Raw genomic sequence first — 23,196 nt, 5'->3', positions numbered from 1 at the left:
TCCTTCTGGGGGTGCAGAGTCACCTCACCAAACCTAGCCAGGGGCCCAGTGAGTCTGTCAGCTCCACTGATGGCCATAGTGCGTCAGATCAATGGTAAACATAGTCCCACATCCTGTCTCCCAATGAGTTTTATACAGAGCAAGCTCTCTGTTTCCCTTAGCTCCTGTAGTTCAGCCATTCTGGTCTCCAGAGACTGTATAGAGCCTTTTTCGAAAATAGAACCCGTACTCCTGAAACATGAGGTGTGTGGGTTCTTTCGAAAAAGGTGTTGTTTTTTTTTCAAAAGAACCCTGTCTAGACTAGTTTCTTTTTTGAAAAAACCTTTTTCGAAAAAGCACTCTCACGCAATTATGCAAATGAAGCACAAGATTTGTAAATCCACGCATCATTTGCCTTTTCAATCGGGCTCATTTACATTTCTCTTTCAGAAGAGGAATGTAGTTTAGACATGCCCAGTGAGCCATGAATTTGTTGCACTGAATCCACATATATTCCCCCTGCACACAGGTCAGATAATCATACATGCTTCATTCAATGCAATAAAACTGAATAGCTCAGGTCTGCTACTGGACTTCGGCCTGCATTCTTTTCACTCCTGAAAGCCTTTGGAGGGGGTGGTTTTCTTTGAGGATGGTTGTTTTGGTATTTTGTGGAACGGGGTGTTTATTAGCCTAAGTTTAGAGAAAGGTTGTATTTGACTTTCATTCCCTCACAAAACTTACCTGTTTGCAGCTCCAGTTCAATAGCTCTTCACATTTCCACTCACTCAGATGCTAGAGTGGGAGCAGGCAAAATATGGCCCACAAACTGCATCCATCCTGCCAAGCTTCAGATCAGGCCTATCACGGTACTCTGGGCTGCCAACGTCCTGCCACCCAGTGGAACCCTCAGACAGGGTCCCTGCCCACCACACCCTCACATGCTGCTAATGCAGCCAGCTGCTGGATCATGCACATGCATTTCCACTCTGTGCAGCCCATGGGGGGGGGCTCCGTGCATTGTTCCCCCAAACCTGCACAATCCTTGCAGCTCCCCTGGGCTGTGCTTGTAGGTGCAGACAGCTTACAGATTCCCCCTCCTCCCATTTTGCACGTCATGCTGAGACACACACGCTGGTTCCAGCAGACAGCTGAGTGGTGTGTGGGGTCCAGGGAGTCTGCACAAAGGCCCCGAGAGCTGCTGGCCAGGAGCTGCCTCCAGTAAGCATCTCCTAGCCAGAGCCTGCACCTGGCACCCCATCTCCTCCCACACCTCCCCTCTCTGCCTCAGATCACAACCCAAACCCTCTGCACCACCCCTGCACTCATGCCCCAAACTCCTGAGACACGAACTCCCCATGCAGCTCTCCCACAGGGCAAAACAGAGGTGAAAGAGGGCTGGTATGATGTACTGGTGAGAAGCGGACACCGGTACCAGCTGATGTTAAAGTGTTGCCACAGCAGCACTTCTTTAACATCAGTGCCCCATTTTGCTCCCCCTATCAGCAGGGTCTGGGGTTCCTGGCAACTATGGCAGTGGCCAGGCTTCCTCCCAATGCCTCGCCCCTTCCAGTGGCCAAGGGCCAACCCCCCACACCTTGCCAAGGATGCTGGTTCACTGGTAAATCCCAGCATTTACTATCACCCCTAGGGCAAAGTACGTATACAAGGCTGGGGACTGTAAGGCCAAGCCATTATTCCAGAAAGCTCCATAAAAGTAACTCCCGGATAGCTAGAGAGGGAGGAGCCTTGGGAGAATCAGCTCCCCCATTGGAGGAGCAGGCTGTGGCCCAAACAGAGGCTTTTCTTTGCTTCATTTGTTATACTTTCTGCCTGCCTGCAGTGCAAGAAGAAAGCCGGGGGAAAACACCACATCGGTGCTTACTTCTCTTGCAGGAACAGTTGAACCCTGGTGCTTTCCTCAGTATTCTTGGCCAAAATCTTCCCATTGTTATGCAGCAAATGAAGGAGTGGCTGCTCACCTGCACTGCAGAGCTAACTTTGGTACCTATAGGTATGTTCTGTGCAGTACCTTAATGGGAGCTGGCACTGCAAAAGCCACTGCTGCACCAGGTATAATAACTGGGCTTGGGAGTCAAGAACCTGAGTTCTAGCACCACTTCTACCAGCAAATCTATAGGCCTCTGTTTCTGTAAAATGGAGATTATAATGCTGCTCATCCAGCTTTATGTGGTATGTTTGAATTACAGGAAACAATAGTAAGCACAAACTGTTACCACCTGGAAATCACCTATTTCTGAAGATCTTCTTAACACTTAAAGTCAACTGTGCATTGATGCAACATGGAGCAAGAGTGACTCCCCACCAAACCATGATAGAAACTGTACTATAGATCCTATGGAGCAAAGCATGAAAGGAAGGGGACCTAGGAAGGCTGTAGGCAGATGCGTGGTGGCAAATATAAGCCAGGAACCTAGTAGAGACCAAGAGATAATACATGAGACTGATGTATTATCATAATGACTACAGGAATTTGGCTGTGCCACATCAGGGAAGAGATAGGGGAAGGACCTAGAAAGGAAGCTAAGACAATTGGATGGGGAGAATCATCAGCAGGAGAGGATTCAGTGAAGATGCTTCCAGTGATCAGGGTTAGTGAGAGAAGCTCTGATCTTAAGGATGGAGAGGAAAAGGGGATCACCAAGGGGCACAGGACATCAGCGTGGAGCTGCAGTGCAGGGACAGGTAGGAAGAGGACCTCAGGATCAACATTCTCTTCCTTGGTGTTCAAATGTTTCTTTGGCCCCTGCTCCACTCCAGAAGAATATTGAAATCAGTAACATTCACTTGCCTTCATCCAAAACCATGTAGGGTTGCCAGTTGGTTTAACCAAAAATACCGAACACCTCCACCACCACCACCCCGGAAAAAAAACACCAGGAAAAAGAATCTGGTTAAAAAAATAAATAAATAAATAAAGGACCCTGAGAATTATTTAGCAAAAATAAACAAACAAACAAACAAATAAATAAATAAAACAGCGTGGCCCCTTTAAGAAATGCCTTTGAGGTTTTTTGGCCCTAACAGGCTGCTGGTGGTCATTCACCATCTTGTCTCCCTGCTCCGGACCGGACAGCTCCCCTGTGGAACCAAGTAAGCACCCAGGATTTTCACCTCCTGGCCGGGAAAAAATCAGAAAATACCCAACATTTTAGGTCCTAGCAACCCTAGTACCATGAGCCGTACACAGCCGCTCATTTAAAGGGCTAGCTCTTCCAGATGAAGGATTCATACTGGACCAACTGCACTCATGCCCCAGACCACACAGTAAGGCTATGTCTACACTACACGCTTTGCCGGAAGAGGCAATGCAAATGAAGCACGGATTGGTATTTTCTCGTGCTTCATTTGCATAATCTCTTCCCATCCATTTCTGCGCAAGAGGTTTTTGCGCAAAAACATGCAGTGTGGACGTTTCCGTTTTGCACAAAACCCCCTCTGAGGCATAGGAATTTTTCACAAAAAGGGGGTTTTGCGCAAAAAGGAAATGGCCACACTGCTTGTTTTTGCGCAAAAACCTCTTGTGCACAAACAGATTGGAAGGGATTATGCAAATGAAGCATGAGAAAATGCTAATCTGCGCTTCATTTGCATTGCCTCTTCCAGCAAAGTGCGTAGTGTAGACATAGCCTTAATGATGGGGAGCACAACAGCAGCATCAACAGAGCTTCTAATGGCTGGTTAGTCACAGCGGGCATTTTCAGAAGACCCAATAGTTATCACTCAGTGCATGCTTTTTGCTTGAATTACTTCAGGCGTTTTTCTATGAGGTGTTTGCTGAAGAATGAAATGAAGCTGGAAGGACAACATCCAGATGAGTGGGGTACACAGCAAAGAGGCAGTAAGCAGGGTGGATGGAATAGGAAAGGAGTTCATGGGTGACAGGAGGAGGAGGACCTAGTTTTGCTAGTGGAACATTGGCAGAGACCTTGTAGAAGCTGCCTCCTTCTTTGAGAAGTACTGAGCAGGGATTTGCTAGACACATTCCACACAATGGCTTACACAGTCAAGTAGGGTACTGAGAGGCTTTGATCCCTTCCTCCTCCTCCTCCTGTCTTACACTTCTAGCTCGCTACGTCCACCATCAGAACAAGGTTATGTACCATTAATATTTAGGTAGAGGAGAGCTAGTCTCAGAAAGTGGCATGCATGTATGTTCAATAAATATTTCAGGCTCATAAGAATTCCTTCTGAAGTGCTTAGGTTATTTTTAGTGCCGGAGATGAAAGTAATAATGTATAAATCTCAAAGGCCTGTCTCCTGTATGTCTCATAGGATAATCTGTAGTTCACAGTGGATGTTCGGGACCTATTTGTCTAGTCACAGCCATATTTAGCAACAAGAGATTACACCTAAAATGAAAGCAGGACACAGAGCTCCCCTAACACCTCCCTCCTACGTACAAGTCTCTGCTATTACTCAATGGACCCAAAACCTGAAGAATGGGTTTTCTACAAGGATGAGAGCCTCTCACCCCAGATGTTGCTGAGATTCTTTTTAGAATGAAATGAACTAGAAGATGGAAGGCCTTTTTAGTTTGTTGACATCCTGCTTCCCTTTCTAGCCAAATGCAGGATTGGTCCCTGAATATTTTTCAGTGGTTTACCTGAAAGCAACGGGGCTTCCATCCCTTCCCTTGGGAGACCATGCCACATTCTCACAGGCCCTCACAGGTGTGAAAGATGCTCGATATCACACCTGAAATCTTCCACCTTTGACAATTTCATCCTATTTCTTTTTATTTTGGCTACACCCCGTGGGTCTGCCAAATAATTCCTCTCCCTCAATAGCACTTACTCTTCAACTCATTGCAGTCTTTCTTTACTCATCATCATTTCACCAGCACCTGTAGTTCTTTTCATAGCCCCTCATGAATTCACTACAGCCCTTTAATCACTTCTGTTGCCCTTTTCTGAACTCCCAATTCATCAAAGCCTTTCAGGCACTGAGGCATACATAATTTAACACAGATATTCCAGGTGCAGTCTTGCCAATGCTATACAAAGACAGACTATCTGATCCCATCAGCGTGAACAAAAGCAGGGGAGAAAGGAAGACAGTAGAAGAGATTAATAAACCTACCCTTATCCCAGGAGCTGGGAATCCAAGGAAAAAGTTTTTAAAGGATAACAGAAAATCATCTGGTACTCCTAAATTTTTCTACCCATATTCTCCCCTGAATCCTGTTCTGCACCGTTTCCCTCTCAAAAACTGCCTACATCACCATTAGGCACAACGATTTTAAGGATTAGTTTATATCATCAGTTGGCATAAGGAACAGGGACAAGAGCAATTTTTTTTTACCTTTTCAACAGTTATTTACATATGTTAGGGTTGTCCAATGGAGTAATAAGCCCATTTTCAAGAATATTCTTTTAGGGATGACATTTTCCATTCTTGGCCTCTTTCCAAAAGTTGATTTGCCTGTATTCACTCTCTCTAATTTATTATCATGATAATTTATAAAAAGAGGAAAAATGAAAAAATCCAGTTAGGATAAAACATCCAAGAGTAGCCACCATCTTTGGGTGCTAAAGATACAGAAAGGCCTGGTTTTCTGGAGTCTGGACTACCACAGCTCTTATTGACTTCAAGTGGACTTATGGATGCTCAGTTACTACCAAAGCCAATAGGGGACACCCAAAAACAGAGATAACTCCAAATGAGTAGCCACCTTTGAAAGTTTGGGTATCACCAGCTAGAGCCTGACAAGGGGGCAACTCACTACTCTTGCCTGAAACAGGTATTTTTCCCCCAAAACTAAGGCCATTTGCATTGGTGAAAAATTCCAGACCCAGGACAGAGGTTGTTTTCACTGAGGAATAAGCACTTTGCCAAGTTGATTGTTAAAATAAAAATTAGGAAGGCTTGAAACTGAGTCACTGAACACTGTGCCATCCCTTAGGCTTGTCACAACAGAGAATGGGCCCTTCCATATTGAGATTCCATCTGGAAGGGCAGCCGTTAGACCTGAGCATGCAGTGAGCACCTCATCACAGGATCCATTCATCTTTCTTATTTCACTGCACATGTATCTTCAGCATCTGCCTTACTCTCTGCCCTCAGATACAAATCAAGCCACCAGCAGACCACTGAAAACATCTGCATCAAGGGGGGAAAGAGCCACAACCTCTCGACTCTCTGGATACTCCTGCCAGTCTGCTGAGACTAGGCAGCTTCTCCCTCATCCTGATCCTCAGCACATCCAGCCTCACCTGTTGCCCCCTACGACATAACACAGCATTCCTGTTGATACAGCCTAGAATTATAATAGCAGTTTGCACAACTACATCACACTGGTGACTCATATTCAATGTGTGATCCACTATAATCCTGGGATTCTTTTCCACTAGTACTACCACTGAATCAGGAAGTCCACATTTTGTAGGTGTGCATTTGTTTTCCTCTTCTTACAGCATATACTCTGCACTCATCTTTACTGAATTCATCCTCTTGATTACATACCGTTTCTTTAAATTGTCAAAGTCATTCTGAATCCTCCAAAGTGCTTGCAACCCCTCCAGGTATCATCCACAAACGTTATAAGCATCCTCTCCACTCTATTTTGCTTATGAGGTTGTCATGTGAGATTGTGCCAAAAGCATTACTAAAATCAAGATACAGGATATTACCTCTACTGCTCCTTTCCCAATACGCTAGGCCAATAACATATCAAAAAATGAAATTAAGCTAGTTTGGCATGATTTCTTTTTGACAAATCCACACTGGTTATTCCTTATAACCCTAGTATCCTCCAGCTGCTTACAAACTGATTGTTCAATAATTTCTTCCATTTTGTGCCCAGTATCAAACTTAGGCTGACTTATTTATAATTCCCCAGGAACTATTTGTTCATCTTTTTTTAAAACAGATACTACATTTGTCCTTTTCCAGTCCTCTGGGACCTCATCCCAACTCCATGAATTGTTAAAAATAATTCTCAATGTTAATGATTGAGAATGCTTCAGATAAATCCATAAGGCTATGTATGTCTTCACTGGGAAATTATTTCAAAATAATCTCTCCCCCTAGGAGGGTGGTGAAGCACTAGAGTGGGTTACCTAGGAAAGTGGTGGAATCTCCATCCCTAGAGGTTTTTCAGTCCCAGCTGACAAAGCCCTGGATGGGAAGATTTAATTGGGTTGGCCCTACTTCGGGCAGGGGGCTGGATTCAGTGACCCCCTGAGGTCTCTACCAACCTCATCTATGTTTTTATAGGTGATCAAGGCCATCAGTTCCATCCTGCTGTGGAGGGTCATCACCGTGGCCAATGTGGACTCCATTGTCACCGGCTTTGCCACTACAGGCTTCCCCAACTGTGGGGGGGGGGGGGCATTGATGGCACCCACGTTCCTATCTTAGCCCCCGATTACCATGCCTCTGACTATATCAATGGGAAGAGGTACTTTTCCATGGTGCTGCAGGCCCTCGTGGATCACAAGGGATGGTTCATGGACGTTCATGGTGGTCAGGGAAGGCGCACGACATCCTTGTCTTCTGGAACTCAAGCCTCTTCCAGAGGATGCAGGCCGGCACTTTTTTCCCTGACAGCTCCATCGGGATCAGGGACGTAGACATGCCCATCTGCATCCTGGTCAATACAGCCTACTACTTGCTCTCCTGGCTGATGAAGCCCTACATGGGCAGCCTGGACTGCACTAAAGAACACTTCAATGCCAGGCTTGGCATTGGGGGTAGAGGATGCTTTCTTTCATCTACCACAAGGGAAGGCTCTAGAATCGCCTCACCTGCCTAGACCTCGGTAACCAGAACTTCCCCCAGGTGACGGTGGCCTGCTGTGTGCTCCACAACATATGTGAGAGAAAGGGGGAGAGTGGGGGCAGAGGCTGAGCAGTTGGACTGGGCTTATGAGCAGCCGGGCACCACTGCCATTCGGCAAATACATCAGGGGGCTGTGTTCATCTGGGAGGCCTATAGGGTATGTCTAGACTACACACCTCTGCCGAAAGAGGCATGTGACTACCCAACATAGTCAATGAAGTGGGTATTTAAACACCCCCCACTTCATTAAAATAAAAATGGCTGCCGCACTGTGCCGGCTTAACTGATTGTCGGCACAACGCGGCAGTCAAGATGCGGATCGGTCGACATGGAAAGCCGTTGTCGACTGATCCCTTATGCCTCGTGAAAGGAGGTCTATAGGATCAGTCGACAACGGCTTTCCCTGTCGACCGATCTGCATCTTGACTGCTGCGTTGTGCTGACAATCAGCTGAGCTGGCACAGCGCAGTGGCCATTTTTATTTTAATGAAGCAGGGGATACAGGCAGTCCCCGGGTTACATACAAGATAGGGACTGTAGGTTTGTTCTTAAGTTGAATCTGTATGTAAGTCGGAACTGGTGTCAGCCGCTGCTGAAACTGATCAGTTTCAACCGCGGCTGAATCTGGACGCCAGTTCTGACTTACTTACAGATTCAACTTAAGAAACCCAGGCGTCCCCAAGTCAGCTGCTGCTGAAACTGATCAGCGGCTGATTCCAGGAAGCCTGGGGCAGAGCAGCTCTGCCTCGGGCTTCCTGTAGTCAGCCGCTGGTCAGTTTCAGCAGCGGCTGACTTGGGGACGCCTGGGGCAGAGCAGCTGGGGTGCTGCTGGGTTGGTCTGGAGTGGCGCTGCGGGACCAACCCGGCAGCCCCCAGCTGCTCTACCCCAGGGGTAGGCAAGAAAAGCCTGGTCTGCTGGGGGGGGGGCACTAGCTTCACCCCCCCCCCGCCCAGCAGACCAGGGAGACGGGGGTGGCGGGACCGCCCAAGTCCTCCACGGCTTTGCTCCATCTCCCTGGTCTGCTGACCTGGGAGACGCGGAGCAAAGCCGCAGAGCATGCGGGCAGCGGGACAGTCCAGGTGCGCCACGGCTGTCCCACTGCTGGCGTGCTCCGAGGCTTTGCTCCCCATCTCCCTGGTCTGCTGGTCAGACCAGGGAGACGGGGAGCAGAGCTGCGGAGCATGCCCGCAGCGGGACAGCCCAAGCGCGCCTGGGCTGTCCCGCTGCGGGTGTGCTCTGCGGCTGTGATCCCCATCTCCCTGGTCTGCTGCGGGGGTCCAGCAAAGCCGCTGGACGCCCCCAGCAGACCAGGGACACCAGAGCAAAGCCGCCGCCTGGGCGGCTTTGCTCGTTTGCCCGGGAGCAAAGCCGCCCAGGCGGCAGCTTTGCTCGGGTGTCCCTGGTCTGCTGGGGGGGGGTCCAGCAGCTTTGCTGGACCCCCCCAGCAGACCAGGGGGACAGGAGCAAAGCCGCCCAGGCGGCGGTGGTCCCGCTTCCTGGGCTGCTTTGCTGCCGGGCAAACGAGCAAAGCCGCCCAGGCGGTGGCTTTGCTCGGGTGTCCCTGGTCTGCTGGGGGGGGTCCAGCGGCTTTGCTGGACCCCCCCAGCAGACCAGGGAGACCGGGAGAAGCTTTTCTCGGCCCGAGGTCACGGGTGGCAACCTGCCGCCCATGAGCTCCGGGGCGAGAAAAGCCCCATTCGTAAGTGCGGATCCGACATAAGTCGGATCCGCGTAAGTTGGGGACTGCCTGTATTGCAATCCCCGCTTCATTGACTATGTTGGGTAGTCTAATTTACATGCCTCTGTCGGCAGAGGCATGTAGTCTAGACATACCCTTAGGGAGAGTTTCAGCCAAGGCCAGCTGTGAGACACTTGAGAGACAGGTTACTTGCCTATCATGCTAATAATATGGTTGTGTTAATTTAGATTAATTAGGTAATAGTTAAGAGCTGTAATGCAAGAAATCTTCTAAAGGCTGGTGTGCAGCACAATGTGCCCTGTCTGCCCAGTGCCTCAGACTGGAACAACTGGGGGGTGGCATATCTACCTGGCCAGAGGGCTACACTCGGGGGAGTGGGAGGCAGCCGTTGCAAAGTTGCTCTCAGCACTCCCGCAAGGCCCTTTGTGTTAGCTTGACTGATGTCTAGGTTCAGGTGTAATATACTAGGGTATGTCTACACTACCCCCCTAGTTCGAACTAGGGGGGTAATGTATGCATACCGAACTTGCTAATGAAGCCCGGGATTTGAATTTCCCGGGCTTCATTAGCATAAAGCCGGCGCCGCCATTTTTAAAAGCCGGCTAGTGCGAACCCCGTGCCGCGCGGCTACACGCGGCACGGACTAGATAGCTCGGATTAGGCTTCCTAATCCGAACTATCTGTACACCTCGTTCCACGAGGCGTACAGATAGTTCGGATTAGAAGCCTAATCCGAGCTATCTAGTCCGTGCCGCGTGTAGCCGCGCGGCACGGGGTTCGCACTAGCCGGCTTTTAAAAATGGCGGCGCCGGCTTTATGCTAATGAAGCCCGGGAAATTCAAATCCCGGGCTTCATTAGCAAGTTCGGTATGCATACATTACCCCCCTAGTTCGAACTAGGGGGGTAGTGTAGACATACCCCTAGGCCCTATGTCTGCCCATTGCAGTTAGTGAAGGCCCACTGAATACTAGCACAGCAGCACTCAACTCCTTGGGGGGGCTTAGCCATTGACCCACCTGGATACAGGTCCGTGCCCTTTCTTAGCTGGGGGCTGGGGCATGTTTGTAAATAAGAGTCTAGCAAGAGCCCCAAGTTAGTGGTCCTGCTACTTGTACTTGTCTGTGTGCAGATGCTGCTTGCTTTCTCACACAGCCAACCACAAGCCTGTTTGTGCCATGCACTAACTGGGCTCTGGCAGTCCAGATGCCATTAGGCAAAGGAGCAGCATGGGTGCAGTACAGCTCAGCCTGTCTGAATCAGGCTGATGAATCAGGTTTCCCTGCAGTGCAGTGGCTCCTGCTCTAGGATATAACAAAACGGTTTAGCCTCTGACTGCATTTTCCAATGAGTGCCACGTCTGCATGACAGCCAATTAGAGGGCAGGGTTGCACTTGAATGAAAAAACATACATACACTCACAGTCCAGGTCAAATAATATGGGGTTATATTTTATCTTTTGTCCATGCTGCAACAGGCCATTTGCAAGATCAGCAGAAGCTGAAGTTAGCAGATGTCTGTGGTTGAGACATGGTCTCACCCAAATACCGGTCATAGCTTATTTCTGGTTTCCCCGGACTGAAAAGGGGAACTTATGTTTGGGACATTTTACCCACTGGCTGGTAGGAAAAATATCCTCAGACTCAGCAAATGCATCATTGTATAAAAGTCCCAAAATAATTGGTTCAGGCTGAGTTAAATAATCAGGACACAGGATGTGATAGATAACCACAAAGACCCATGGCAACGAATTGATGTATATGATAATAAGTTGAGAGCAATGATACACTGACTAACAGAAAAGGACACTTCAACATTAGAAACATCCCCTACTGAATATGCATCAAATATGTCAGCGTCAACATCACATAGTATAGAAGTGGGACCCCAGCCTGGGGTGATGGAGAGGAGAAGATGTCGTCCTTGGAAGGGCCAGAAGGATCACCCCTGGTGATGGGGAAGGTGAAGATAATGAGAGAGATGATGGGCTAACACCTAAGATTGTTCTAGAAGGAATGATGTAAGTACATGGTATGGAAATATGGATGGACATTCCCTGTCTTATGACAGTGGGGTGTTTATGACTGTGCTAACTGTATTAATAAACTATATTTGTAAACATACAAGAGTTTCTATAGCGTGAATGTTGCAACTGTGCACATCAGGGCTCCCAATCATAAAATAATTCAATACTGGGCCTGATCCTGGAACAAAGAACCTGTCAACCCTAAAGGTGGGTAATTAGAAATTTATACGTTATCTTAGATCAGGCAACACTCTTCTCCCCGGCCTCCCCACAAGGGGTCTCTGCATGCTCCTGTGTGCCTTTCCTCCCCCAATCCTCCCTTCCCCTGCACTCCCTTTCCCCTCTTACAGACCAAATAAAAAAGCATTTTTGTTTGAACACAAAGCTCTGATTATTTATTTGGGGGACATACAACAGGGGAGGGACTGGGGAAAGAACCTGTAATGGGGAAGGGGGAAGCAGGAGGTAGAGAGGCTCAAGATGGGGTTGGGACTGGTGCCTGCTTTGGGTACCTCGTGAGACTTTAGCTGCCCGAGAGATCCCACCACCTCATATTTGCAGGCCCCTGCGGCCCATGAGTGAGCTAGGAGGAAATACAGAGGGAGTGGGGGGAAGGCAGGGGGTGCTGGGAGTTGCACAGGGAGTGGGGGGGGGCGGAGTGGGGAGGTGGCTGGTGGACCGCTCCATACATGCAACCATGTGCTCCATGACAGATGTTACTGAGGAGCATGTGGTCTTAAGCTGGCATGACAGCTGCTCCCACATTGTCCTCCTCAGCTCCGGGTCAGCTCGGTGGCTCATGGAGCTCCTTCTTGAAGTTCCAGCTGAGGGAATGGAGGCACTCTAGGTGGTCCCACACCAGGTCCTAACATTGTCGCCTTCGCCTGTGGCTCTTGTGGGGTTCAGAAGATTGTGGGGGAGGTGGGGGACGTGCCAAGCTCGCAGCTGGCCCAGCTGTGAAGAAAAGTGACAAGGACAGTCATCCCGGGAGACACTGTGCATGAAGCCCAGCCCTCATCCCTGAGCCAACACCAAAGGTCTTGATTCAGTCGATGGTGATGTACTTCAGGCAAGGCCATCTGTTTCCTAGACAGCAGGCACTTTCCTGCAGGGGCACGGACATCCCAGGGGCATGGGAAGCAGGCATGGGAAGGTCACAGCCGGGCCAGAACCTGCAGGTGAGAGGAGGGGAAGGGGCAGCTCAGCTTCCTTTCGTGACCCGCACACATTGGGCCCGGCAGTAGCAGCATCCCACAAAGAACTTCTATCCTTCCCCACTGGATGGGGGCATGTTGGAGGAGGTCTGTGTGAGCGGCAGATGCCACTTTCCAGAGAGAGTGGTACTGGGATCCCCTCTTCTTCCTCTCCCCAGCAGGTTCCTATGCAGGGGATTGGTGTCCCCTGCATCGCTGCGCTTGACCAAGAGAGTGTGGTCATGAGCCTATGCCGATGCGGCACTGCTGTGTGTTTCCATGACCCCAGCCTCCTTAGTGGTGGCTTGTCATGGGAAGGTGTTTCACCATGGAGTATGGAATAAGGCAGGCCTGTGCAGGAACCTTTTGAGAAGGAGCGAGGGGTTCCTGTGTGAGAGCATCATAGAGCTGAGTGCTCCGGATTAGCACTCCATGTGCACCAACATGCACAGGCTGTTGTGCAGACCCCCAGGCCAAGACCACCAAGCGAGGAGCATGCAGCCTCTTGCCACCTGACCCCACATGCATACAGGGAAAGTGATAGAACACACCTGAAGAGCCTTCCCTGGGTTCATCTGAGTCCTGGGAGACATCCGGGGGGGAGGTGGAACCAGTTCCAAGCAGATGATAACCTTCTGGCTGGCAGGCAGCATGTCCAGGCTAGCCTGCTTCTCCTCCTCCTCCACAACCGTGCCCTTGTGGAGGCTGACAACGGACATGTCCTGGTTGGAGTTAAGGATGAAGAGGGGGAGGTGACCAGCCCCTCTCCCAGGATGGCATCCAGCTGCTCGTAAAAGGAGCAGGTCTGCGGTGCTGCCCCAAAGTAGAAGCATTCTTCCCTAGCCTTTGTGTATGCATCAGAGCTCTTTGATTTTCATCCGCACCTGGTCCAGGGTGTGGCTGGGCCCCTTCTGGGCCAGGCTGGTGGCCATCCAGATAGACTCATAGACTTTAAGGTCAGAAGGGACCATTATGATCATCTAGTCTGACTGCCTGCACAGTGCAGGCCACAAAATCTCACCCACCCCTCCCAGAATAATCCTCTCACCTATATCTCAGATATTGAAGCCTTCAAATACTTTGAAGACCCCAAGATGCAGAGAATCCTCTAGCTGTGATCTGTACCCCATGCTACAGAGGAAGGCGAAAAACCTCCAGGGCCTCTGCCAATCTACCCTGGAGGAAAATTCCTTCCCGACCCCAAATATGGCGATCAGCTAAACCCTGAGCATGTGGGCAAGACTCATCAGCCAGACACCCAGAATATCCTGGATGTTCCTCTCCTCGCCCCAGACGTCGATGAGATCCAGGGTCTCTGCACCAGTCCAGTTCGGTCCCCTCTTTTTCCCCTGGCCAAGGGCTTCCAAGGTGGCAGTGAGTGTGCTGGCAGCCCTGGGGGGCTCAGAGGGAGCACTGGGATCAGTCATGGCTCCTTCAATGAGTAGGGTGACCATATTTCCCATGCCAAATATGGGACATCAAGGGGAGCAGGCTGCTGGCGCTGCAGGGGAAGGAGCTGCCAGGGCTCAAGGCTCCAGTCCTGTGGGGGAGGGAGTGGAAGGAGCCACCAGCACTCAGAGCTCCAGCACCTCGGGGTTGGGGAGGAGCTGCAGGCACTCAGGGCTCCAGCCCCCCGGGCTTGGGGAGGAGCTGCAGGCACTCAGGGCTCCAGCCCCCCGGGCTTGGGGAGGAGCTGCAGGCACTCAGGGCTCCAGCCCCCTGGGGTCGGGGAGGAGCCTCTGGCACTTCAGGGCTGAAGCTCCAAGTGTCAGCAGCTCCCCACCCATCCTGCCCCTCTGCATGGATGAAGTTGAGCCCCACAGCTTGCATGGAGGACAGAGGAGTGGCTGGCACTTGAGCTTCAGTAGCTGAAGCCCTGAGTCCTGAAGGCTCCTGCCTGCCCCCAGCTGCAGGAGAAATAAAGGACAATGTGCCTGTTTGTTAAAAAAAGGTCAGGATTCCGGGAACAGACTTTAAATATGGGACTGTCCCAGTAAAAACAGGACAGATAGTCACCCTAGCAATGAGCGCTATGTGACATGGGGCTGACAGGGCTGGTGTGGTGTCACAAGCCCTTCCCCTTCTGCCTGCAGCCTTGAAGTCTGCAGGAGGGAGCAGTAGAGTTGTCTGGTGTGTGGCCAGAGTGGCTACCAGGGCAGCTGTGAGAGGCTTCTGGAGGCCAATTATTTCGAAATAACAGCACTTGAGCATCCACACTCACACTATTTCGAAATAACAATTTCTAAATAAGTGTTATTTCTCTTCACAAGCCGGAGTTATTATTTCAAAATAACAAGCCCGTTATTACAAAACAATTTCAAAATAGTGGGATTGTTGTGGCTGCTCGCCTTGTTATTTTGAAATAACTCCCAAGTATAGACATGCCCACGTGCCCTAGGATGAATTTCATCAGGCCCTGACAACTTGAATACACCTAACTTTTATAAATATTTTCACCCTTTTAGAATAATCCCTATTATAGGCATTAAACACCTCAGCCTTCTTTATGTCATCAATTATTAGTTCTCTTTATCTGCTACAAAGACATACACTTTCTTTCATCTCTCTCTTGTTCCTAATATCTTTAAAGAACGTCTTCTTATTGCCTTTTACATCCTTTGCTAGGTGTGACTCATATTGTGTTGATTCTGATTTTGTCTCTATATGCTTGTGCTCTTCTTTGGTACTCCTCTTTAGCAATTAGTACGTTTCCAAGGTTATATCTGTTTTAACACACTGGTCTGCACAAATGGGAATTTTCAGCATGTTGTAAACCCAGCACTAAAGATCAATGCTGCATGTACAAGCAAATGTAGGGTTGCCAGGTGTCTGGTATGGAACCGGACAGTCTAGTATTTTCACCTCCTGTCCAGTAAAAAAAATCAGAAAATACCGGACACCTAAAATGTCCAGTACTTTCTGATTTTTTCCCATCCAGGAGGTGAAAATCCTGGGTGCTTACTGGATTTTGCAGGGGAGCTGTCCGGCCCGGCAGAGGGAGGCAAGTTGGCAGGCGGTCACCGGCAGCCTATTAGGTCCAAGAAGCCTCAAAAGCATTTCTTAAAGGGGCCATGTTGGGTTTTTTTTTTCTTAACTCTTGGGTCCTTTTTTTTTTTGTTTCTTTTTTTGCTCAACAACTTTTGGTCTCCCCATTTTTTTTCTCAACAGATGTTTTCCCCCAAGTGTTTGGTATTTTTGGTTAAACCATCTGGCAACCCTAAGCACATGGCTTTCAGAGAATACACTGTCTAAGGCAGGGCTACACAACATGTGGCCTGCATGCAGCCTGCATCCCATTTATTGATGGCCTGCTGTGCCGTTCGGGTTTGCATGGGGCTCAACACATGGCCCACAGGTGGGAGCCAATGAAAAAAAAGTAGTCAATATAGTAGTCTTCTTTTGATATGTGTTTTAGTAGTTAAATTCCTGGACTATCATTGCTCATTAAAAGTGCTGTCATATGGGTGGAAATCAGGTAAATATTGCATTGTATTAATATCAGCAGAACTGACTTAAATGGGGCCTGCGTGTTGTGTAGTCTTGCCTTACTCTTTGTATTCATTGTGAAATCTATTTGCATATTTATTTGCATGTATTTGCAACCATATGTAAGTTGCGGCCCTCGGCATGCACTGTGAGTATCACTGTGGCCTTCAGGGCTTCCAAAGTTGAGTAGCCCTGGTCTAAGGCATTGTCCCTTTCTCTCTAGCCAACCCTCTTATTTCCCCCCTGAACTGAATGTGTCTGAATGAGTAATCATTAGATCAGAGTTACATCCAATCCTAATTTCCTTTGCAGTTGAGCTTTGAGCTCACAACGCACCAAAGCCTAAATTTCTGGAAGTTAGAAACTGGTGATTGTAAAAAGTTGGATCCAAAAGCTACTACTCAGGGGGGCATGAGATTTGCCAAGCTCCTGGGCAAGGTCAGTGGGGGCTTCACACTCCCAGAAAAGGCAGGACCTTGGATGGAAAGGTCGGAGCTGGGGCAGCTAGCTCTCAACACTGCCTGGAGAACATCACATCAGGCCTCCCAACCCCCTGCCAACCCTGAGAGCCACCTGGAGTGACTGCCCAGAACTACCCTTTTGAACCACTAGGCTCCGAGGCAACTGTCCCTTTTGCCCTCCATCCTTGTCAGTGGGCTTGTTTCAGGAGCTAATTTCAAAGCAGAGGCTGACTCTATGGATGCTCTGAGGCTGGAGCACAAAGGAGAAAAAAATGGTTAGCATGAGCTGAGCACCCACTTGCAGCCCCTGCCTATCAGCTCCTCCCCCTCCCCCAAAGCCTTCAGCATTCCAACAGCCCCAATGATCAATGTCTCCCCTTCCCCCAAGCACCTCCAGTCCCCCATAGAACTCAACTGTTCCAATAGCCTAGGAACTAGGGCAATTGCCTAGAGAGTGCAAGATGGTGGGTTCAAGGCACTGGGAATGAGAGGGAAAATGTAGGGTGAGCCATACTTGGGGGAGGGAATGGAATGGGACAGGAAAATGTGTGTTGGGCGGGGAACTTCAGAGAAGGGATAGAGTTAGGGAAGGTCCTGGGGCAAAGCTGGGGGTCAGGTGTGCCCCAACAATTAGAAAGTCCCTGCCTCTCTCTTCATGCATGTCTCAGATGACCTCTACTTGGAAAAGAGAGGGAGGTCCCCAAGTGGCTCCCAGCTGACTTCGTGGAGATCCAGGTGCATTTCTTGCAAATGCAGTGCCAATGCCTCCATTAAGTGCATGTTTCTTTAACAGCAGATGTAGTAAGAGTGCATTTGAAGGAGTACACAATTTTTGAAGTTCCAACAATATATGCTGTTATAAGCATTGCATGCATGCCCCTAGGAAGCCACCGGTGTTGCATTTTACTTTTTTCTTAATTACAAATAACATATAGTGCATTTCAAGTCTGAAAAGTGACACTGAAAATGGCCATTGACTCAGCAAACCTTCTCCTTACGCATATTCAGAGCCAGAGAGGCTGATTTTAGTGATTAAAATGAGATTTTCCTGTTTTTCACCTTTATTCACCCTGCAAAGTCAGTACAGCTCACAGAAGGGGAGTTGGATTTCATTTTTCTTGTGCCACATATACAGATACACTTACTAATCTCCAAAAAGTTACACCTGTGCACAGTCACTGAAGGTGATGAGATTGCCCAAGTGTCAATGAGAGCAAACATTAAGGCAGTGGGGTGACACAGATGTAAGTGTGCAGAAGTTCTGTTAGTAGTAGAGGTGAGAGTTGGAAAAAGCCCAACTGACTTTCAGAGCCGAGCTGAGCTTATGAAACTGCCAGTTAGAAAAACAAATTTAAAACTGTAAAATGATATAAAGCTTTTCTTTTTTATAATGATAAGGTACAACAGTAATTTGACAATTAAGAAGAAAGAGAAAATGGGGTAGGTGGCAAGGAAAAAAAAAGAACAAAGTTTCTAAGTTTTCTTTTAGACGAGCATTCCACTGCACAGTTTTGTTTGTTTTTCTGTAAAATCTTTTTACACATAAACTGAGCCCATTTGATCTGGAATTGCTGGCAGATGATAAAAATGAAGCCCCATGATGTCATTTACATACAAGCCTTGCAAAGTGGAATTGTACTGTAAGTCAGCAGCTAAAAATCACAAAAAGATAGGCAATGCAAAAGTTAAGAGTGTCCTCAAGCAAGATTAACTGCCATACTGATTTATACATAGTATATTTTATTTATCTTTCTTCTGCACATGTATTTTATTGTTTGTGTTAAATACACATATAGATTAGATTGCACGTGGCCAAGCTAATCATGCTGGTGAAACTTTAAACTCAGTCAGGAGAAATACAAGGTAGCTCTGCCACCATAACTGTCATTAACAGTGTTTTTGTTTTGAAACAATAAATGGGCAGGAAGGTGATATTGGTGCTTACTCTGCTCTCCCAAGAGGATAGAGAGGGACAACGCTGGAGCATGAATGTAACGGAGATGCAAGTCTCAACAGGAGCAGACACTGAGAGAGAGAAGCATTCTTGAAGCCAGGTGTTCTACAAAGAAGCTGTTGTATAGGCATCCTATCACAAAAAGTTATCTCAGGACGCCAACATGGGAGAAGTGTGCATAGGATGAGTGTAGTATCTCCGGGTATGTCTACACTGCCACCCTAGTTCGAACTAGGGTGGCTAATGTAGGCATTCAAAGTTGCAAATGAAGCCCGGGATTTAAATATCCCGGGCTTCATTTGCATCTTTCTGGGCGCCGCCATTTTTAAATCCCCGTTAGTGCGGACTCCGTGCCCTCGGCTACACGCGGCACAGAGTAGGTAGTTCGAATTAGGCTCTCTAATTCGAACTACCGTTACTCCTCGTGGAACAGGGATTTAAAAATGGCGGCGCCTGGCAAAATGCAAATGAAGTCCGCGATATTTAAATCCCGGGCTTCATTTGCAACTTCGAATGCCTACATTAGCCACCCTAGTTCGAACTAGGGTGGCAGTGTAGATATACTCTCCCAAATGGAAGCATGCATGGTGAAGATGAGCATCTCGGGGGAGAGGACACGCTGAGAAGCACCTGCAAGAATCTCTCATTGCTCAGAGAAAGGGGAAAGGTGTGTTGCCTTAGGGCAGTGTTTCTCAAACTGTGCTCTAGCCACGAGACATCTCCAGGGGCTCCGCAAGGTTGACAAACTGGAAACATCAATAGGTACAACACATACAATCAGTGGACCGCTGGGGCTCCACATAAATTTTTACGCATGTAAAGGGCTCTGGAGCCCAAAAAGTTTGAGAACTGCTGCCTTAGGGAGAGGAGAACGTGATCATTCATTGTTTGAGGAAATAGGTATCTTTGTTATGGGCATATTATTAGACCTGGGGAAATTCTGCAAATGTTGCATTTGGAACCACAGTAAAATTGCAGAAGCAGCTTGTGGAACAAAGAGACATGCTGGGGGCAAGCAAAGGCATGTATTTCTTTGGGGTCACCAGCTGCCTCTCCCTCTTCCATCTTGTCCAAAAATATGTACACCTTATCACCAGCATGTATTCAAGTTCGTAGCAGGGAGGTGAAGACTGTGGCTACGTCAAGTCTGGACGCGCGGGTGTCGACATCAAAGGCATTTGTCGACCACCCAGGTAAACCTCATCCCAGGAGGCATACCTGGGTGGTCGACAAATGCCTTTGATGTCGACACCCGCGCGTCCAGACTACCGTGCTGAGCTGACAAACAGCTGATCGGCTCAGCGCGGCAGCCATGTAAATTTAAATGAAGCAGCTATTATTTAAATTGCCGCTTCATTTTCTTATGCCTGGTAGCCTCATCTACATGCCTCTGTCGCCAGAGGCATGTAGTCTAGACGTAGCCTGTATTAGGTTTTGAGAGAAATTATATGCTCCTTGCCAAATACTACTTCCACCAACTGTTCTCACCACAATAACAGTTTGGAAGAGTTGAGAAACTCAGCATACAGCAGGGAAACTACATTCTCTTTTTCCAGGCTTGTCTACAGTGCTACAGCACAGCAGTGGTGCAGCAGCAATGACATTGTAGTGCAGTAGCATAGACACTTGCTATAGTTACAGTAGGGCTACGTTTACACTGGCATGATTTTGCACAAATACTTTTAACGCAAGAGTTTTTGCGTTAAAGTATTTGCGCAAGAGAGCATCTACAGTGGCATGTGCTTTTGCGCAAGAGATGTGCTTTTGCGCAAAAGCATTTGTGCCAGTGTAGACGCTCTCTTGCGCAAGAAAGATCCAACGGCCATTTTAACCATTGGGCTTTCTTGCACAAGAAATTCATGTTGCCTGTCTACACTGGCCTCTTGTGCAAGAACACTTGCGCTAGAGGGCTTATTCCTGAGCGGGAGCGTCATAGTTCTCGTGCAAGAAGCACTGATTTCTTACATTAGAACATCAGTGTTCTTGCGCAAGAACTTGCGACCAGTGGCTGCAAGTTTTGGCGCAAAAGCAGCTGCTTTTGTGCAAAATATTGCCAATATAGACACAGCCTAGGGGTTTTTCTATCACTGTGGCTAATCCACCCCCTCAAGAGGTGGTAGCTAAGTTGAGGGAAAAATTCTTCCATCAACTTAGCAGGTCTATGCTGGGGCTTAAGTTGACTTAACTACTTCTCTCAGCAGTGTAAATTTTTCACCCTCTGCTCAGAGTAGGAGAGGACAGTTTGCCTTTATTAAGGCACTTCGCACACATACAGTCCTGGGCACCCCATTGCCAGAAAGATAGAGACAAACTGGAAGGAATTCAGAGAACAGTAAGCAAAATGATAGGGAGATGACAAGGAACGAGGAACTGATTTACGACACATCTAACCTAGTTAAAAGAGTATCCCTGGTAGAGGAACTGGGCAGGGATGTAACTGTAGGGCAAGTATTTGAGGCCTGCCAACATCCACAGGCAGAAATGTTTAGGGAGATACAAGGAGTTTAAACTATGGGATAAATGTTAAGCCAGGGTGATATTTTCAGGCTAGAGCTCAGGAAACATGTAAGAGCAAAGACTGATTGGACCATGGAATAGTTGCCCTAGGGAAATCTCAGGAGGGGAATAGGTAGGAGGGTACAATCTTGCTGTGGCAGTGGTGGGAGGGCTGGAGGAAGGTGAGGAAGATGGATTCGCTATGTTCATACAGAGCTTTTCAGGTCTAGTTTCTAGAATTCTGATAAGAACCTCACTACAGTGAAGAGAAAGGCAGCTCCCCATTTCTCCCCAGCTGAGGTGGTATCCCAGCATGGGCATGGGGAGAGAAAGCAGTGTCAGACAGGAGAGATGGCTGGAGGCAGCTCCCCCATCACCACTACCTTCTGCTTCAGCTATTAAGCTATTTGCATTTAGTCTCTCCCTTCCACCCCCAGCAGAATTAACCAATGATAGGGCTATTGAGGGATTCCCCTCGTGGGGCACTCTTTCCCTCTCTGTCTTGCTCCCTCCTACAGCTATATAGTGAGAAGATGTACGAGATCTTCCCAACCAAGGGAGATGGGTACAGGAGATGAGACTTTAGATGAAGTTAGATCATGTCACTGGGACCATGGAGTAAATGTGAGGTTACCTGTCACAATCCATACTTTCGGGCAGATGTTGTCCCTTAGGGCAATTTCCACCACGCTCAGGAAGTAAGTTAATTTTAACTCCTACTATGGCCTTCCTTCCCCACAAACACACATATACACTGCAGGCCCATTTAACAACCTACATGTACGTGGAAGGGACAAAGGCATTCTTACTGTAATTCCATCAACTTCAGCAGAGTTACACCAGGGGTAAATCAGGTCCAAATCTTGCTTCCTCCCTCAGGAAAACCAAAGAAAGCACTTAGCAGATGCTCTTGAAAGAGCTACAGAGAAAGTAAAAAAAAAAAATAGCCAGAAACAAGCAAACTGAGCCATGCATGTGGGAGAAATATCATCTTGTGCTTGTAATAGCCATGAGCCCAGCTGTGCAGCAGCAAAACCATGACCTGATTTCATACAGCTCATCTCTCCCCTCCCTACTTGCATCTAGCATCTGACAGAAGAGGGAAATCTGAACACTCCCTTCCAGCCCCACTAACACAGGATTTTAAACAGCACAAACCTCCTTCCCCATAAAAATGAGTTGAAATGTCACTCAGCAAAAATACCTGGTTTGCTTCTCTCTTTCCTACGATCTCTCAACAGAGAACTGAGGATGTCCAGGATGATGGCTCCCTCTCAGACCTCTTCTGATGGGATCATAATGCCTTTACTCTGTGATTTCTCTCCTGTGTCCTCCCTTCTCCTGCGGGTACGTGGTGGTATGTCTCCCTCCCTCTTGCTTTCTCTCTGCACTCTATTCTAAAGAGATCCTCACAATATTCCTTTTTGCTTTGATCTTTCTAGCGCCACTCGGGAAGCTTTCTCGGGTCTTTTCTACTGGAATTGTGCCAATCTATCTCATAGCATCGGAAAAGTTAAATTAGAAAGAAGGTCTACTCAGGTTTCATCCAGTCCATGTCTTTGGGGCCAGCGAAGGACTGGTACTTACTGTACATTGACTAGTGCTTTGTCTTCTTACGCTTGGTGATCGCTCTCTGCCTGGGATCTCTCTTATTGAGATTTTTTTCATAGGCTCTTTTGCTTGGGAGACTCCTCTTAGGAGGGTTTCTTTCTTGCTAGGCTTCCACTGTCTTTTGCTGGGATTTCTCTCCGACCTCTTTCTTCTTCTGATCTCTGCTTGGGATTTCCCACTTGCTGGGCTTTCTCTCTCCGTCTACCACTTACTCCGCTCTCTCGCTCTCCCTTGCTCTGGCTCTTCCGAAGGGATCTCTCGTTCTCCCTTGCTGGGATCTCTTCCAGGATCTCCCTTGCTAGGGTCTCTGTCTTTCCCTTCAGACCCCTGCTCCTCCTCTCCCCCTGCAGAGGCCCGGCTCGGCTCCCGAGGTTCAGTGCAATGCGCCGAGGCCTCCGTGTGGCTGCAGGACCCCCCCGCCCCGGAGCAACAGCTCCCGCTCCTCCTGCTGCTGCTGCAGCCGCTGCTCCCGCCCTCCCCACAGACACA

General features: G+C 48.4%; 1 protein-coding gene across 7 annotated transcripts in view; it reads right to left on the bottom strand.

Annotated features, from left to right (window-relative positions):
• The window catches only part of EPHB6 (EPH receptor B6), a 146,804-nt gene extending 123,608 nt beyond the window's left edge, over nt 1-23,196 (bottom strand). Inside the window, exons 1-2 of one of the 7 annotated variants that reach the window (XM_006111844.4) lie at nt 22,684-23,196; nt 21,906-21,970 (exon numbers count right to left, since the gene is read on the bottom strand). In XM_006111844.4, coding sequence (XP_006111906.2) covers nt 21,906-21,970; nt 22,684-22,690 — 72 coding nt within the window. In that variant the 5' untranslated portion in view covers nt 22,691-23,196. Of the gene's footprint in view, nt 1-21,905; nt 22,016-22,300 lie in introns of all 7 variants that reach the window. The other 6 variants (XM_006111846.4, XM_025186808.2, XM_006111848.4 and 3 more) reach the window with 6 other exon arrangements.

Source organism: Pelodiscus sinensis, chromosome 1 (assembly GCF_049634645.1).
Source record: "Pelodiscus sinensis isolate JC-2024 chromosome 1, ASM4963464v1, whole genome shotgun sequence".
Classification (NCBI taxonomy): domain Eukaryota; kingdom Metazoa; phylum Chordata; order Testudines; family Trionychidae; genus Pelodiscus; species Pelodiscus sinensis.
The sequence above is the reverse complement of the archived record's forward strand: the minus strand, read 5'-3'. Positions and strand labels throughout refer to the sequence as shown.